Genomic DNA, 15700 nt, shown 5'->3' with positions numbered 1-15700 from the left:
GCTCGAGTGGACTCATTTTCTGGTGAAATACGAGCTGAGAAATTTCAGCTGATGCTCAGAAATTTCGGCTGAATAGACCAGAATTTTATTTGAATTAAACAGGAATCTCTCTCTCTCTCTCTCTCTCTCTCTCTCTCTCTCTCTCTCTCTTCATCGTTCGTGTTTCACCAGAGAATTAGTTCACGCGCTCGAGTATTTTTCTGCGTGTACGCGTATAAAATTGTTTTGTCCTGCCACTTGATCCGACAAAGAGAGTTGCGAAATCTGCGACGAGTGACGTCCAAGTGATGCGGAGAAACCCGGCGCAAACAAACGGAGAGATCGTTCCCCGATAAAGATAATTGAACCCTTCGCACTCGTAATCATCCGAAGCCAGTGTGTCAGCCGGCTCGTAATCAATTCTTTCGCCTGTCCTTCGCGCAGCTTGCAAGAAACGAGTGGACGTAACTTTTAGCTTTCGCGAGGTTTTATCTCGCGACTTATTGAATGTGTCTCTTAATTATATGATTCGGAGATCAATAATGTCTCGACGTTTGATTGACGTTCTTCTTAGCTGCGGCGGCCGGACATGCGAGTGCGAGGAGTTAAAAAACAATGTCGCCGGCGAAGGCGGGTGTGCTCGATCGAAGTTGAATATCACCGAGTTGAGCGCGAAACGCGCGCTAATAAATCGCGTTTATCACACAACCGCACTCACCGCGCACTGTGATTCACACTTCGGCTTCCGTTGACCCGTCTTTGACAGGCCGGTTCGGAGAGGTTCGCCCGAGAAAGAACGTCCGCGAGCAAGGTTGCGGGCGATTGATTTTTAGTACACACACACACACGCACGCAAGCTGAGGTGCGCGTGAAAAAGCCGAGCGATCGCGATCGAAGTAGCGCGACACAATCGAAAATCTCGTCAAGATAAGAGCTCGTCCTTAAACAAAGCGTCGTTGTCCTTGGCAGCGCCCGGCTTCGTCTTCGTGATCCGAAATCGACGCTCGGCTGGCCGGCAATGGAACGGATCGCTTATTATTCCGATCAGTCATAATGACGAGCCTGTCGCCTTCTCTTCCTGCTTCCGCTTGGCGTCCATCACGCTTCAATTACAAACATCACGCGGCTGCCGTGCAGACGGAACTAATGCGTCGCGATAAGCGTTTACGTATCCGGTGGTGTAATCAATCGCCGATCAAGCCGATACGAGCGGGATTATTCGGCGATAACGCGAATGACGTGAGCGTCATCACGAGCGAAATCATGAGGCTTCCCCTGAGATATTGGCGACGAGTTTCCGAGAAGCGAAATTACCCACACATTGATTATCCTGCCTGCGTCGAACATTCTCGAGAGTATTCAAAAAAATCCGTCCATTCATTATTCTTATGATTATCAATTATGTATCTGCATACACCGTCATTCTTTCTCTCGTTGTTCTCCTTATCGCTGTTAAATTACATCTTTAGATTACATCTTTCGAATTTTCGAACAGAGAGATATTTCTCGCTCGTGCTCGGAGCTAACATTTCGAGATTTCGCGAATTTGTCGAATGTCCTCCGGTATTTTTGTAAATTTCCGCTCGACTTTCAGCGGCCGAAAAAATTGGCGTAAAAATCTGAGAGAGGCGCTCCTTTATCCCGTTGTGTCTCCATAGTTGGTCCGTTTTCAGTCGCTGCGACGTGTCAATGAGTTGATCGATAAGCGTTGCGGAATGCGGCGGATCAGCAGCAGTGAAGATCGCGAAATTATCATTATCGGAAGAGAGCAAATAATAGTTATCGGAAGTCCTTCGCGGGTGGCGGAGCGGTACGTTGTTTTCGCGTTTTTATCGTGGATTACATTAATCATATTGATAGAATTTTTGTAAACAACCGTTCTCCTCGTCATCGCATTCCGACCGAGCGATTTCCAGACGCGCGCGTGTGTCGTACGTTTCGCGCGCGGCCAACCGCGCGGAATTTCCCAGCGAATTCCACACATGTGCTCTCTCTCCCCCTCTTTCGCACACCACCTTTCTTTCGCACGCTACTCCATTTTGCCCGGACAATTCTCGCGGCAATAATCGCTGCGGCAATAACCTTCCGTATCGAGAAATAAATTCAGCCGCGATGGAACACACATTCCTCGCATTAACACACTTCCTCTCTCATTTTCGTCGTGAAATGTAGCATCATGACGAAATATTTCGCGAAATCGTATATTGAGACGCTCGAGTTCAGTTACTAAATTGTATCGCACGGAGAAAAATGCTTGGGAGTGGAGCGAACGAATTTTTCTGGTGAGATATATGCCGGTTAAAGCAATTCGGAATTCAGAATTCTAAATTATGAAAAGAATCCTGCTCAACTTCAACGGAATTCTGGTCTCTCCAATCGGAATCTCCGAATCGCTCGCATTTCACCATAAAACCCGTTCACTCATTCTTCTCCGTGCGGCGGGCCGAAATCCCCCCCCTCCCCTCGTCCCGAAGGCGTCGACGACACACCTCGTCGTTCCCTAATGATTCGTTAAGGTCCCTCGCGCGAGCGAGCGAAAGAGGCGAATGAGAAATCGTCGACGAGCCGCGGACGAGCGACGAGCGACCGTGTGAAAACTCAGCCGGACATGGAGACGACTTTCATGGGTGACGCTGCGCTCTCAGCGTCTTAACAAACCGAGCGGCAGTCGTCGCGGCGAGTCGCGCGATCGACGACCCAAATTAATCAGTTCTCCGCATTCCCGCAGGTTATCCTTCGACGTGCTCCCGCGCATCATCAGCGTCAATATCCGCGCGTTCGTCCATTCGGCCACCCCGCTGACCTCTGATTCGATTGACCTCGAGCTTCGTGCCAATCGGCGGCTACGTCACGCTAACGTCGGCCCGCAGCGCGTACGGTCGTTAACTCCTCGCTAGATTTCCCATCATCTCGCGGTGTTTTCTCGCTCGGCTCCACTCGGTCACTCGGTGCTCGTCGAAGGTGAAAAGTCTATCTGTCCCCTCCTGTCCTATCCCTTCCCCCCCCCCGCGTTCGCGCTCGCGAGCGGACTATGCCTTTCTCTTTCTTTCTCTCTCTCTCTCTCTCCTCTCCTCTCCTCTCCTCTCCTCTCCTCTCCTCTCCTCTCCCCTCCTCTCTCTCTCTCTCTCTCTCTCGCACACGCGCTCTCTCCCTCGCGCTCTCTTCGGCAATCAGCTCGCCCCGTTACTTCAGGGCGCGTATCGCGCACGACGACGACGATGCCTCGTGGGATCGGCTCGCTCGGCCTGACTCGGCGTTGCGACGTTGGAGCGTGTTAGTGCGCCTCGAACGCTTTCTACAGAACGGAGCTTCTCTTCTGCCGGGTGTAATCTCCACGTGTATGGTTGCGCGTCGTCACTCTCTTCCGCGCGCGCGAGCGAGTCTCTCTTCGCCATCAGCGCCATTTTGGTGTACCGGGACGTGTGACTTTTCTCTCCATCTCTCAGCGCGAGCGAGCGAGCGAGCAGAATTTCGCCGGAGCGGAATGCAAACGGTCGTGCAGCAAACTCGACGTCGAGTCGCTCAACAGTCATCCGCTGGGACCAAGTCCTGGAGGCCTTATCGTGTGTGCACGGTGTTCGCCGGAAGCGAGTTGACCTGAGGGAGGATGCGACGAGGGTGGTACCGTGAGCGGCAGCTGTGAGAAAAGTGCGACGCGACGCGACGCGACGCGACGCGACGCGACGGTCGACCCGGAGTCGTTCGACGACTCGGTTCCGCGGCTTCCTCCGAGCTCATCCGAGAGTTCGATCTCGTTCGATCAGCTCGTTAACACGTCCGCTCTTAGACCCTTCAGGCTCACCCTTCGAGTTCCTTCTCGGCTTTGGATCTGCTTCGACGATCCCCGTTCTTACTTGCTTGTCCCCCCCCCGATCGGCAAACTTCCGCAGCAGGTGTTGCGGAACTTATATCGGTCGTCGTTTCGAAGCGTCAAGCGAATCGATATACACTGGCAATTCTCATCGAATCGTGGAATCTCCAGTCTCCGCGGACTTTCAGATCTTCCCCCCTCCCCCAAATCGGCTTTCCACAGCGACCCTGCTTGACCCTCGAACCTCCGAAAGTCGCTTAAATCTCCGCGTATCTTCGTACATCCGTACAATCGTAGTCGATTGGCAGTCGGTACCGATTTGTTGAAAATTACTCCAAAGTCGCATTGTAATCTCGTCTTATCGGCTACTCATTGAACTCGAGTACCCGGCGGCTCTAAGGAGTGGGGGGATTACAGAATGATAGATTAGATCGAGCAAACGATTCGGCCGCCCGAAGAAATCCCCCCAGCATCGCGACGTCTCCGAGGGAGCAGTAATCACCAGCGTCGTCGTCGTCGTCACACGCTGTGGATTTTCATCGTCTGCAATTTTCAGTGGACCATGTTGGAAGTCGCCGTGCAGCATGTCGATGTCGGTAGGTAGATATACACGCGACTCGCTCGACTCCAGTGCGTCGCGACGCGTGCGCGGAATATCGGCAGGAAAGCGCTTTCTCGAGCGCGATTTTGCAATCGTCTTTGCATTTATTTTGTCCGTGAGTTATTTTTTGTCTCTCTCTCTCTCTCTCTCTCTCTCTCTCTCTCTCTCTCTCTCTCCCTCCCCCCCTCTCTCTCTCTCCCGCTCTCTCGCTCGCTCTGTCTGTCGTCGCCTTACTTTCCGTGCGGCTAATCCCAGGAGAGCCGCGAGTTCCCTCCTCCCCGGGTCGTCGCTGGAAATTAAACGGCGGCGGAAATTCAAGCGGAGTAATCGGTTAGATGGAAAAATGAAAATCGCAGACTGTTCCACACGTAACGATCTCAATAATAGCACAACAATAACAGTAACACGATAATCACGCCGCGAGATCTTCCACTCTCTCGCGTGCAATTTTCCTACGCAGCCAGATAAATGGCTTCGCTGTAATAATAAAATAAAAATTATCTCCACGTGAACGTTACTCGCCTGAGTCATCGCGAAACTGCGTGATACGTTGCGAACGATCGCGAAACGACGGGCGGGGAGCGGGCATCGAATTGCGAAGAAATGCCGGAGGCGCCGTGCGAGCGCGACAATATCGCCGTTCCGCTTTTCGGCCTCGTGTTTGAAAACGTCAGCTGATAATTAGCCTAATTACGCGGCGCGGCGCGCGGTGCGGAATTCTGCGAATCCCTTTCGGATGTCGCGCGCTTACACAACACCGACAATGGATGCACGTGCGTGCGCTTCCAATGGGGATTCTCAATTGAATGATCGCGACGTTATCTCGTTAACTGTAATTGACTTCATTACAGGCTCTGCCTTCGATATAGCCTGCCTACATTTTCTAGAATGCTCCGCTGCGCCGCCGCGGAGTTTGCGCGGCCGTTCCTGCGCGCGACGTCCTACGAACCGCGATCCTCCCCGGAGGGCTTTCTCGCGGAGATCCCGCGCCGGGAGAACAACGAGCAGCGAGAGATATTCTCACTCGATTTGAAAGTTTCGATTTGAAAGACTCGCCTTCGATCGCAGTTTCGCTTTTGTCGTTAATCGCGCTATTCTCGCGGAGAATAAAACAGGATCGGTCGAATCAATCTGACGAAGCTGTGCGAGCGAATTCTGTTCCCTTCGCTCTCGGCTCGCTCATTGTCGCGCTAATTCGACCGAGTCTCGCTCGAGTTTCGTGCCGAACGAGTTACATCCTTCGCGCACGCAAACACGCAGCGCGTTACCGCTAAAAGTTCGGACTCGCGCGAACGTCGCGCGAGTTGCACTCGCGCGGCGCAGAAGCGAACTTCATCCCGCGAGTAGAAAGCTCTCGAATACTAGTCGCCCGTGTGACGCAAGCAATCAAGTCCGCGGACGAGATTGCTCCTTTTTCTCCCGGCCCCATACACGGAGATGGAATGTCTCAGAGTCCTAATTTTCTAGATGGAAGCGCTGCCGGGGGGGGGGGGGGGGAGAGCGCCGGCGGTGTCTCTCATTACGCGGCTGATTTTCCAACTCGCGGCAATTATACGCCGCGGATCGCGGCGAGGGCAGATCGCGAGAGAGTATTTTAAACTGTGACACGTGTGTAATTGTGCGTGCTTCGCGGTGCACATTGTCGACGCGTTGCTCGACGCGGCGAGACTGCCCGACGTCGGAAGGAAAGGGAGAGAAGGGAGAGAGCCTCGTAGAGTCGTCGTTATCCTTCGATCGTTGTTAATTCTTCTTTCAGTTTTCTTTCTCTCTCTCTCTCTCTCTCTCTCTCTCCCCCCCCCCCCTTTTCTCTCCTATCGAGGGCAACCGCGAGAATTAGCGTTCGCGCCCACGCTTGATTCTCTCACGACAGCGGTGGAGGAGGAGGACACACGAAGAATTATCAGCCGCCCCCGCGGCTCCCGCTCGGAGGAGACGATCGCGAGCGCGGATGTGATCGAACTCGGCGGGCGCGCGCGCGCCCGGTGTTCTTGAATCGAAATGCGACGGCTGGTTCAAGGATCGTCTCGATCGGAGCGATGAGATGTCCTCAATGAATCGAGGCGTGAGCCACTCGCGTTTCCTCAAGGCGAGCCTCTCTTTATTGCCTACATCCGCCGGACAATCCGTAACTCGCGCCGCTCGAGCGGCGCTTTTGTCCCTCCTCGTTCGCGGTCCTCCTTCCGCGGCAGCCCTCGCGAGCGAGCGAAGCGACGAGCGGCCCTTCGAGAAGATTGTGGAATCGTCGCGCGCCGCGAGTTTCCCGTCCGTGTGCAAACAACTCGCGGCAATTCTACGCGGTGTCGTTTCCTCGCTCTCGGCGATCTCTGTCAGTAATTCACGCTCGTTCGTATACAACGGCCCGTTGCGCAGCCAATGCGCGCCTTTTCACTCGTGTTTCGCAATTTGGCGAATTAGAACAGGTACGAGGCATGACCGGTCGTCTCCCACACACGGAGATCCGCGCGGCAATTTCCTCTCCCAGATTGCGTCGTCGCGCGGAAACGAAGTGCAGCCGAGGACAAGGCGCATTAACTCGAAAATAGTAGACACGACGTTCGTGCCTTTCGATTCGTCTAATGCCACGTACGCGACAAGGTCGCAGCTGAAAAGCACGACCGAAGAGCCGTAACACGCGAATTTCATAATCGCGAGACACGTCGAACACGACGACGGTATGTCGATTTGTCCGCGCGAAGGTAACCCTGAGGAAAAAGCGACGAGCAGACAAAGCGCGCTCCTCTCTCCCCCTTTCTCTCTCTCTCTCTCTCTCTCTCTCTCTCTCTCTCTCTCTCTCTCTCTCTCTCTCTCTCTCTCTCTCTCTCTAAGTCGCATTCGATTTTCACAAGATCGCGACGCTTTCCTAAACTGCCCCGCACTCCCGTCTTGAGTGCTCCAACGCGCCAAAGAGATACTTTGAACTTTGAGACACTCGGGCGCTATTACCCTGAATTACCCTGCAGATTTCTCTCGTATGGAAAAGCGAGTCCTGGCGGGAATCCTGGGAATGTGACTCAAGGACTGGCACATGCCACCGCCGTTGGTGCTGCATATATAATTTTGCGCTTATGCCTTCTCCGAGAATTGCGAAACCCTCTCTCTTTCTCTCTCTCTCTCTCTCTCTCTCTCTCTCTCTCTCTCTCTCTCTCTCTCTCTCTCTTCCCCCGTCTTCCTTTCTTTGTGAGTTTCTTGCCCGAGAGATTGCATTTTCTCTCCTATCACGAGCTCTCGTCCACCGGTCGACAGCCATAAACGCCGATCGTCGAGATCTCCCGGCTGTCGGTCGAGCTCCGAGAATCCTGCACGCGCGAACGCGATCACATCCGACGTCGCGTGTGCCGGATTTCCACGGGAGAATCCAGAACAATGTGTCAATTACGTGACGACGGTGCGAAGTGTCTCCCCTACATTCCGGCCATCTATACGTTATTAGGATTCCTATCGTAGCATCTCGATATACTCCTCGCGGTGTACGAGTACAAGACGCGTCGAAATCGCGCGACGCTCTCTTAGACAACGTCGGCGAGCGATTGGCGAGCGATCGCAGCGTCATGGAGCCGGTCGATTTCTCCGGTGTAAAAATGTCAGTGTAATCGCGCCGTAAACCAAATCGAATAAATGTCACTCGAGATCTCGGCGGCTGACTCTCGCGCTTCTCCCGATTCCGCGGTGAAAAACGGAGAAAACGGACGCGCCTCCTTCGACGCGATGATAATCCCATTTCGCGAACGCGACGCGACGCGACGGAAAAACGACTATCCCCCGCGCGAGTGAATTTCGTGACGTTCCAATAATGCAAGTGCCCTCTCGTGCACGATTAATGAGCCGAGCTACGCGAAAGCGGCTACGAGGCTACGTGTGTGTGTGTGTGTGTGTCGCGTTTTATTTATTTGTTTATTCCTCTGGCCGACGCTGCGTTTATACGCGCGGACGTCTTCTCCGATCGCACACATCCGTCGGATGATATCCTTGGCACGATATTACGTGCTGCGTGTATCATTATCGCGGCCACGTCAAGGACCGCCGCGGTGGTTACGTTACCCAAATTTAATCACAGTGATCTCCGATCCGACGAGGGTTAATTCGTCGGGATTCGCACACCCTTGAACTTTTTCGCCGCTCGATAGTCAAAAGCCATTGATGCCTCGAGCGTGATTACCATTCTGGAAACTGGCACGAGTGGCTTGTGATTTATTTAAACGAGTCTCGTGCTAGTAATTTCGAAAGGATGGTGCAAGCCAGACGTGTGTTATTCGGCGGACCGATTGCATTTTGAAACACACGCGCAGGGACGCGCGCTCGCGTCGCTCCTCCTCTCGTGGCAGGTCCTTCCTGCTCTCTGCGCTTTTCTTCCTTCGCCGCGGTCGCCGAAGCGAAAGCCACGAATTTCGGCGACCTCGTGATAATGAGAAGAAAGAAAGAGAGAGAGAGAGGGAGAGGGAGAGGGAGAGAGAGATAGAGAGAGAGAGAGAGAGAGAGAGCGTCGTTTCTTAAGACGCTACACGCGCGACGTGAATCGCGCGCGTTGCTCGGCGACGTGTTAATTTTCGCGGTTACGCAGCGGGACATTTAACTGCGAAGCGCGGTCGCACGGCGTGTGACTCGCAATTATTACGCGATAACAAATTAATTTGTCTGCGCGCAGCAGCGGTAAATATTGGTCTCAATTAACGCCGAGTTAGCGCGCGCGGCGCTTACCTTTCCGCGCATGGCTTCGACGCGCGGCAAATCTCGCGCTCTTTGCCGACGACGGCGGCGGCCCTGCATAGAAAATTTCTGCTTGCTTTCGAGCGGCGGCCGAGACACGTTGTTTGCGTTTTTGAATGGAGCTGTAAGCGACGCCGCGGGCGAGCCGCGAGAGAGACGGTGTGTGTGTGTGTGTGTGTGCGTGAGAGGCAATCTCGAGATTATAGAAAGTCTTCAAAACGGCTTTGAACGCGCGCGCACGCCGCGCCGCCGCGCCGTCGCGCGAGAGAGATAAAGTGGAGCGGATTAATACTCCTCCGTCTTTCGTGTAAGCTAGAAATATCTGCTTTCGAGAATTCATTAAAACAGTCCCATCATTCACGACGCGTACGTTTACATACGGCCCCGGGATGAGAGGACGGGAAATATTCGGAACGTCTCTCCTTTGCCCGCGAGTGTCCAGAGTTCGCGATAGCCAAATATCGAACACACACACACACACACAATGTGTCGCAACATTTGAGCGTTCCGATCCTCGAGTGTCCAACTGTCAAAATAACGGCAGCCCGTCGCTGGACGAAAGCCCGAAGGCGTTCAATGTCCAAAGGTCCAAAGGTGGGAGGAAGCGAGAGAAAGAAGAGAAAAGAGACGAATTACTAAGTGTCTTCGACCGCCTTGGACGGCTTCGTGATGAGGGAAGGTGTTAAAATACTGAGACACGTCCAGTTGTACGAACGTTCAACCGCCGAACGTCCTCAGAATGTCAATCAGCCAGTCGTTACACTTGGCGTGAATCCTCCGCATATCGGGAGCGCGGCGAAAGATCCGTCGGTGAAAAATCACCAAGCGTTTGTAAGTGGCATCCCCCCTCTCCTACCTCCTTTGTTTTTCACACATCTCTCTCTTTCTCGTCTCGCGACACGCTCGAAATTTCGGCTGCGTCCGCTCGCGGAGTGTCATCGCACGCTCCGAAGGCTCTCGCGTACGCACCACGTGAAGGCAAGAAAAAGAAGAGAGGACAGTCGAGAGAGAGAGAGAGAGAGAGAGAGAGAGAGAGAGAGAGAGAGAGAGAGAGAGAGAGAGGAGAAGAGAAGAGAGGCGAGATGGCAAGTGGACAGCAGGAAGCCGACGGGGACACGCTCGCCTTTCATTTGCATACGTCATAATGTAATTGGCTGCTTTGCGACACGTTCGGCCCGTGCATCCATAAAGTATTGCAACTGATAGCGACGAAGTTCCTGCTCGACCTTGCCGCGCGGGACGAGCACGCCGGGACATTCCGAGAGGACGCCCGCAGAGGACGCGACGATGAATATTGATATCTCTAACAAAACGGCTGTCGGGAACATTGCGCCTCGCGGTTGATCCCCGAGTTAAGATTCCGTTTGACTGACGCGCCCTCGACCGTGCGCGCGCGATGAGATTTGTTGTGCGACACGATGATCGAGATGCAGAGGAGCGCGCGCGGTCTCGACTTTATATTCCGCCGCGTGATTCTTCCGCTTTTTACCTATAACGATAAGTTATAGGTAAAAGGTCTCGATTTCAGGGAATCGACCTTCTTCTTCCAAAAATCGACTTCCTGCACGATTTTTGTACAAACCGATTCTTCTCAAAAGAGAACCGAGTTTCGATTACCCGGAAAAAAAATAATTTTAGAACAAGCGGAATCATCTAGATGTTACTCTTATGTATGGCCTCAAGAGGATTCCTTTAAGATTAAGAGGAAAATATTATAAACAAATTATTCTTAAAGATAGAGGGATTATATGTTACACGTATAATGCAGATCTTGCTGATTTTAATATAAATTTCTTCTTATACGCAGATTATTTAATCTTTTTTTAAGAGGATTGTTATTTATTCTTACTGGTTATACTAGTTAATTTGAAAAAGTTGTAATGTATAGCAAAAAGTAATATATGATATATATAAATGTACTTCTGACTCCTGTTCTGCAATAAGTAGGCACGAATGAAATAAGATCATCATAAGAAATAAATTTCCAATCAGTTTTGCTATGGACTTCGTAGTTACAAAAATGTTCATCATAATCAATTGTATGAAATTGTATAGTTAAAAGAAAGAATATATTATTCAACTACTTGCAGTAGATTATAAACTGTATTTGACCAAACATGGGTAAATTATCTTCGTTATGTTACAGCAACATACATATCTTTTTTAAAAAGCGTTCCAAATATTCTGTTCCATGAACATATGGTTATTTTTTCGTTCATGTCTGGAGGTAGAGCATGACTGAACAAAAGAAGCCGACATTCAAACATCAACATATTGCTCTTCATATAAAAGGAAAATTAATTGATACAAGAGGAAATCCTCTTGAAATAAGAGGAAAACTGCAGTTAGGATAATATCTAATAAATTTTTAACGAGTGCTTCACCTTAATCGCTTTATCGAAAGAGGAATCCTTTTTCTGTAAAAGGCTTCGCTTAGAATATGAGACTATGGAAAATATCACTTTACAAATAGAATATATATTTTTAGGTGACTCATTTATTATTTATATATTTATTTATCAATGTCGTTTCGTTTAATGAAGAATTCGACTGGGGTGAGTCGATCTTCTGAAAACCTAGATCGCCCGTCTCTCGCCGTTCAGGCAAAAATTCGTCCTTGCGGCGTCCGCGAGCTCCAGCCGGGGAAGCCGCAGGTCGCTCGCATCCGCGCCGCCGAGATTCTCCGGACTCTCCGTGAGTGATTCTCCGGTCGTAATCGACGGTATTCCATACGTAGCGGCGAATAATTCCGCCGTTTGGAACGTCGTCACGCGCGCCGCCGGTCGTATCCGCACTTGAAGCCCGGATTCGCTAATTAGCGCGATTTGCCGACACGGTGCTCACGTGCGCGTGCACCGGGCCGTGACGTCAGCTGGTCATCCGGACGCGATCGCGCGCGCGCGCGTGTTGGCGACGTGCGAGAGCCTTGATTGTTTCGTATTTTTATAAACACGCGAGTGCACCGTGTCGCGCGGATGCGCCTGTTTTCGTTATATCATATAGTGAGAGTACGGCGACGTTTAACGCTGACTTTCTTCGGGTCAGTTTTAACGCGCGCGCTTTCCAAAGGAGATCACGGATGTCCATCGCGGGTGATACATCGAGACTCTCGGAGACGAAGTCCGCGGGAAGCCGCGCTGTTTGCTTCTTTCCCCCTGTCCCCGCCCCCCTTCGAATTGCGTTTCCATATCGCGTTCTCTCTCTCTCTCTCTCTCTCTCTCTCTCTCTCTCTCTCTCTCTCAGCGGTGTCAGACTTGTTCGTCAGCGGCAATCTCTTTTGTCCGTTCATTCGTGACATCCTTTGCATATCCCGATTTCCCGAAAGCATCCGGAGCACACTTCTGAAAACTCTGGTGAAAATTGAAAAGATCTGGGCGAGTCGGGTTCCAGAGATCTCTAATTAATTTGTAAATAATAAATAATAGTTTCAGAGATCGCGCCGAGAACTTACGGAGAAGCGGTGGTTATCGATCAAGCACCACCGTTCCGTTTCAACACGACTCGTTAACGATAGATTAACAATAGATGTAGACTCGGTCCTCTCGATCATATCTAACGACTGTTGCTCTCTTTGGAATTTCTCTTTTGGACTGGAAAGACTTTTCACGCGTCGGCGCGCTCCGGCGTCTCCGCCGTTGGCTTTCGTCGCCGACGACTCGCTCGCTCGATCGTTTCTTCGACTCACGATCGATCTCGGCCGGGCGCGGGCGGCGCGAGATGCCGGTGGAAACCTCTCCGGAGCGCTATTGCTTACCTGCGCAAGCCTGCCTTAGAACAGGTTGCGGGCTTAATGGGTCAGCGAGCAAACGCGGGTTCTCCAATCACCGCGTAGGACTGATCGGCCGCGAACGCGCGAGCGCGCCTATTCGAGTGGAAATGACAATCGAGGGAACAAACCGGCGGAAAAAACGCGCCTCATAATCCAGCAAGTACTCGACGAAGGGCGAAAAGGGGGGAGGGGAGAGGCAGGTGCGACGCGTGTCCCTGTGCGTCCTTCGCGCGCGACGAGAGCTGTTTTCTGCTTTTGCTGCGGTTTGCGTCGACATGAGGCGATAATATTGCGCACATAGACGTGCAATTAATCGAACAGGAGGGAGATAATCGACTGTTCTCGAAACGATTAACAATGATGAACAACGGTATCGCCTGCGAACGCGCGCGCGTGGCTTGCAAACAACCGCGCAATCGAGATAAGAGGCGAGAAAAATCGCTCGCTCGCGCTGGCTACTGTCAAGGGCGTCACGCTGAGATTTATCTTTGAAATGGAGACACACATCTATCAGCCTGTTTCGAAATCGGAAATTTTCGGATCTTAGTCACAAGCGCTCGGTAGGCCTTAAACTAACTCAGATACGTTCCGTAATTGTCAAAGCAAAAAGTAATAAAGAATCCATTCTTTCTCTATATACTATTACAAAATTGTAGCCAAGACGAAACTTGTAAACAGAAATAGTACATGGCTCTGTGGACGTTCAAACGTGATCAGTTGATCTACCCAATTTTACAACTAAACCCAAAGTTCCGGAAACTAATTTCGCAGCAGGCCTTGTGCGTCTAATTGCGAAAACGGGAAACGAGTCCTAGTCGCGCCGCGACGAGAAGAGAGGAATAAACACGGCCGTTTGCGCGAGAGCACGCGAGAGAGCCTAATTCCATATTCATCCTTCTCCATCCTGGCCGGAATCGGAGGTCACGTCGCATAAATAACTCCGCCAGTCAAAGGGTTAATTGTCGCCGGGCCGGCTGTAGTTAATGCTTATAGTTTAACGTCCGTCCCTCAACGGGGAAGGTCGCGATCGCCTCGAGGGCACGTAACTTTACGACGTGACCCGCATTAATAATCGCGCCCTCCGCGCCGGCCCCCACCTCCTCCTCCTCCTCCTCCTCCTCCTCCTGCTCCATCACCTCCTCTCCTTCCATCCGCCCGTCGTCTCGCAGCGCGATGTAAAACCCGGCGGTCACGTTCCGATCTCACTCGGCTCTTTCCTTATCTGTTGCAGCACTTTCCACAGCCACCGAGGATGTGGGAGATGGGCATCAAGGGCACGAAAACGACACCGGTGAGTGAAACTTCGATGTCTCTCAGGGAGCGCGAATTCTTTCTTTCTCTTTTCTTATATTCCTTTTTTTTTAAATTCGCCGACAGTTGGAATCGATTCTCCGCCTGATCGCCGATATCTCGTCCCTCCCTTTCTCCTTCCTTCCCTCCCGCCCCTCTCCCTCTCCCTCCCTCTCTCTCTCTCTCTCCCTCTCTCTCTCTCACGCGCGCGCGCGACCTCCTGCGACCTGAACTTTCGCTCTTGCCGCCCCGAGACGAATATTCGTCGTTGCGGTCTCCTTTCTTCCCCCTCGACCCCTCGACGGTCTTTGAGCGACCGCGTTATTCGTTCGTCCGCACACTCCTCGTCGTAGATCTTGCGTAAGTACATCCGATAGTCCATCACCCCTTCGCCGTGCCGCCTAATGCAACCGGTTGTTACAGCCGTGTGCAGCTTCCGCAGAACACGCGGCTGGTTCTCGTTTCCGACGTTTCTCTTCTTTTTTCAGAAAGATTGGCCTCCCCTCGGCGATAAGACGGAATATATCGCGCGAGCTATCGCGAGGTTCTCTTTCTTAATCCCGTCCCGAGACAGCGACAAACCCCGTCAGTGTTTGCAATTTTAATTCACTGCGCTCAGTGCGAGCATTACGGGCGATTAACGGGCACGGGTCGGTCACGCATCGTCGACGACGGGCCAGGAGTCTGGTCCTTGTTGCCGAAATCCCAGCTCGAAATTCGCTCTTACCTCGACGGGCGACAGGAGGGAGGAAAAACGAACGGGCGGACGGACGCGTGCACGCACGTACGCGAAGACCGCCGGGAATTCGTGAGGAGACATTTCGCCGGCCATGTTCGCGGAGATTTGGTCCAGGGTCGACTGGTCCAGTTTCCGAGTGAGCGGCGAGATTGATGCTAGAATATTATCGCCGCGCGATCCGCCGATTGATGCACTCTCGCGATCGTAGCCTCCGCCGTTGTCGTCGTCGTCGTCGTCGTCGTCGTCGTCGTCGTCGTCGTCGTTTGTTTGGCTCGCGAATCGGTCGTCGCCGGTCGCGATAAGCTCAAGCGATACTCCAGGAGTATTAAGGATACTTTGCACAGTGGATCATCGGTTCCGCAGGTGCGTCTCGAGAAATGCGCTGTCATTAACCCGCGACAGTGAGTGATTAATTAGCGCTCAGCGGGGGGAGGCAGGGAGAGAGCGGCGGCGGCGGCGGCGATTCTTTCCGCGAATACGCGCAGGCTCGCTCAATCTCGCGTAAATAAAGATCAGCTCTCCGCGAATGTAGTTTATATTACGGTGACGGAGCACCTGTCGTAGTAAGAACGGCAACGGGCGTTGTTACACGCACACAAACACACACACACACACACACACATACACGCGGACCCACGGACAGGTCCGAGGCACGTGAGCTTTTTGCGTTGTTAGCTCCACGCGCGCACTGAACAATGAGTCACGCCGAATCGCCGTACGAACTGATTTCTCACAGACTTTTGTAACAAGAAAAAAGGATGAGCTTACATAACACGGGCGCAGGGAGGGCGCGCAGACGAGAGGATG

General features: G+C 52.3%; 1 protein-coding gene across 7 annotated transcripts in view; it reads left to right on the top strand.

The window, feature by feature from the left end:
- Positions 1-15700, top strand: part of LOC105183426 (uncharacterized) — a 75975-nt gene that overhangs the window by 17847 nt on the left and 42428 nt on the right. For 2 of the 7 annotated variants that reach the window (XM_025303943.1, XM_025303942.1), the window contains exons 1-2: positions 6418-6811; positions 14096-14155. In XM_025303943.1, the coding sequence (XP_025159728.1) occupies positions 6433-6811; positions 14096-14155 (439 nt within the window). In that variant the 5' untranslated portion in view covers positions 6418-6432. Of the gene's footprint in view, positions 1-3180; positions 4387-6182; positions 6812-14095; positions 14156-15700 lie in introns of those variants that run through there. The other 5 variants (XM_025303945.1, XM_025303944.1, XM_011141523.3 and 2 more) reach the window with 4 other exon arrangements.

Source organism: Harpegnathos saltator, unplaced genomic scaffold (genome assembly GCF_003227715.2).
Source record: "Harpegnathos saltator strain DR-91 unplaced genomic scaffold, Hsal_v8.6 scaffold58, whole genome shotgun sequence".
Classification (NCBI taxonomy): domain Eukaryota; kingdom Metazoa; phylum Arthropoda; class Insecta; order Hymenoptera; family Formicidae; genus Harpegnathos; species Harpegnathos saltator.
The sequence above is the reverse complement of the archived record's forward strand: the minus strand, read 5'-3'. Positions and strand labels throughout refer to the sequence as shown.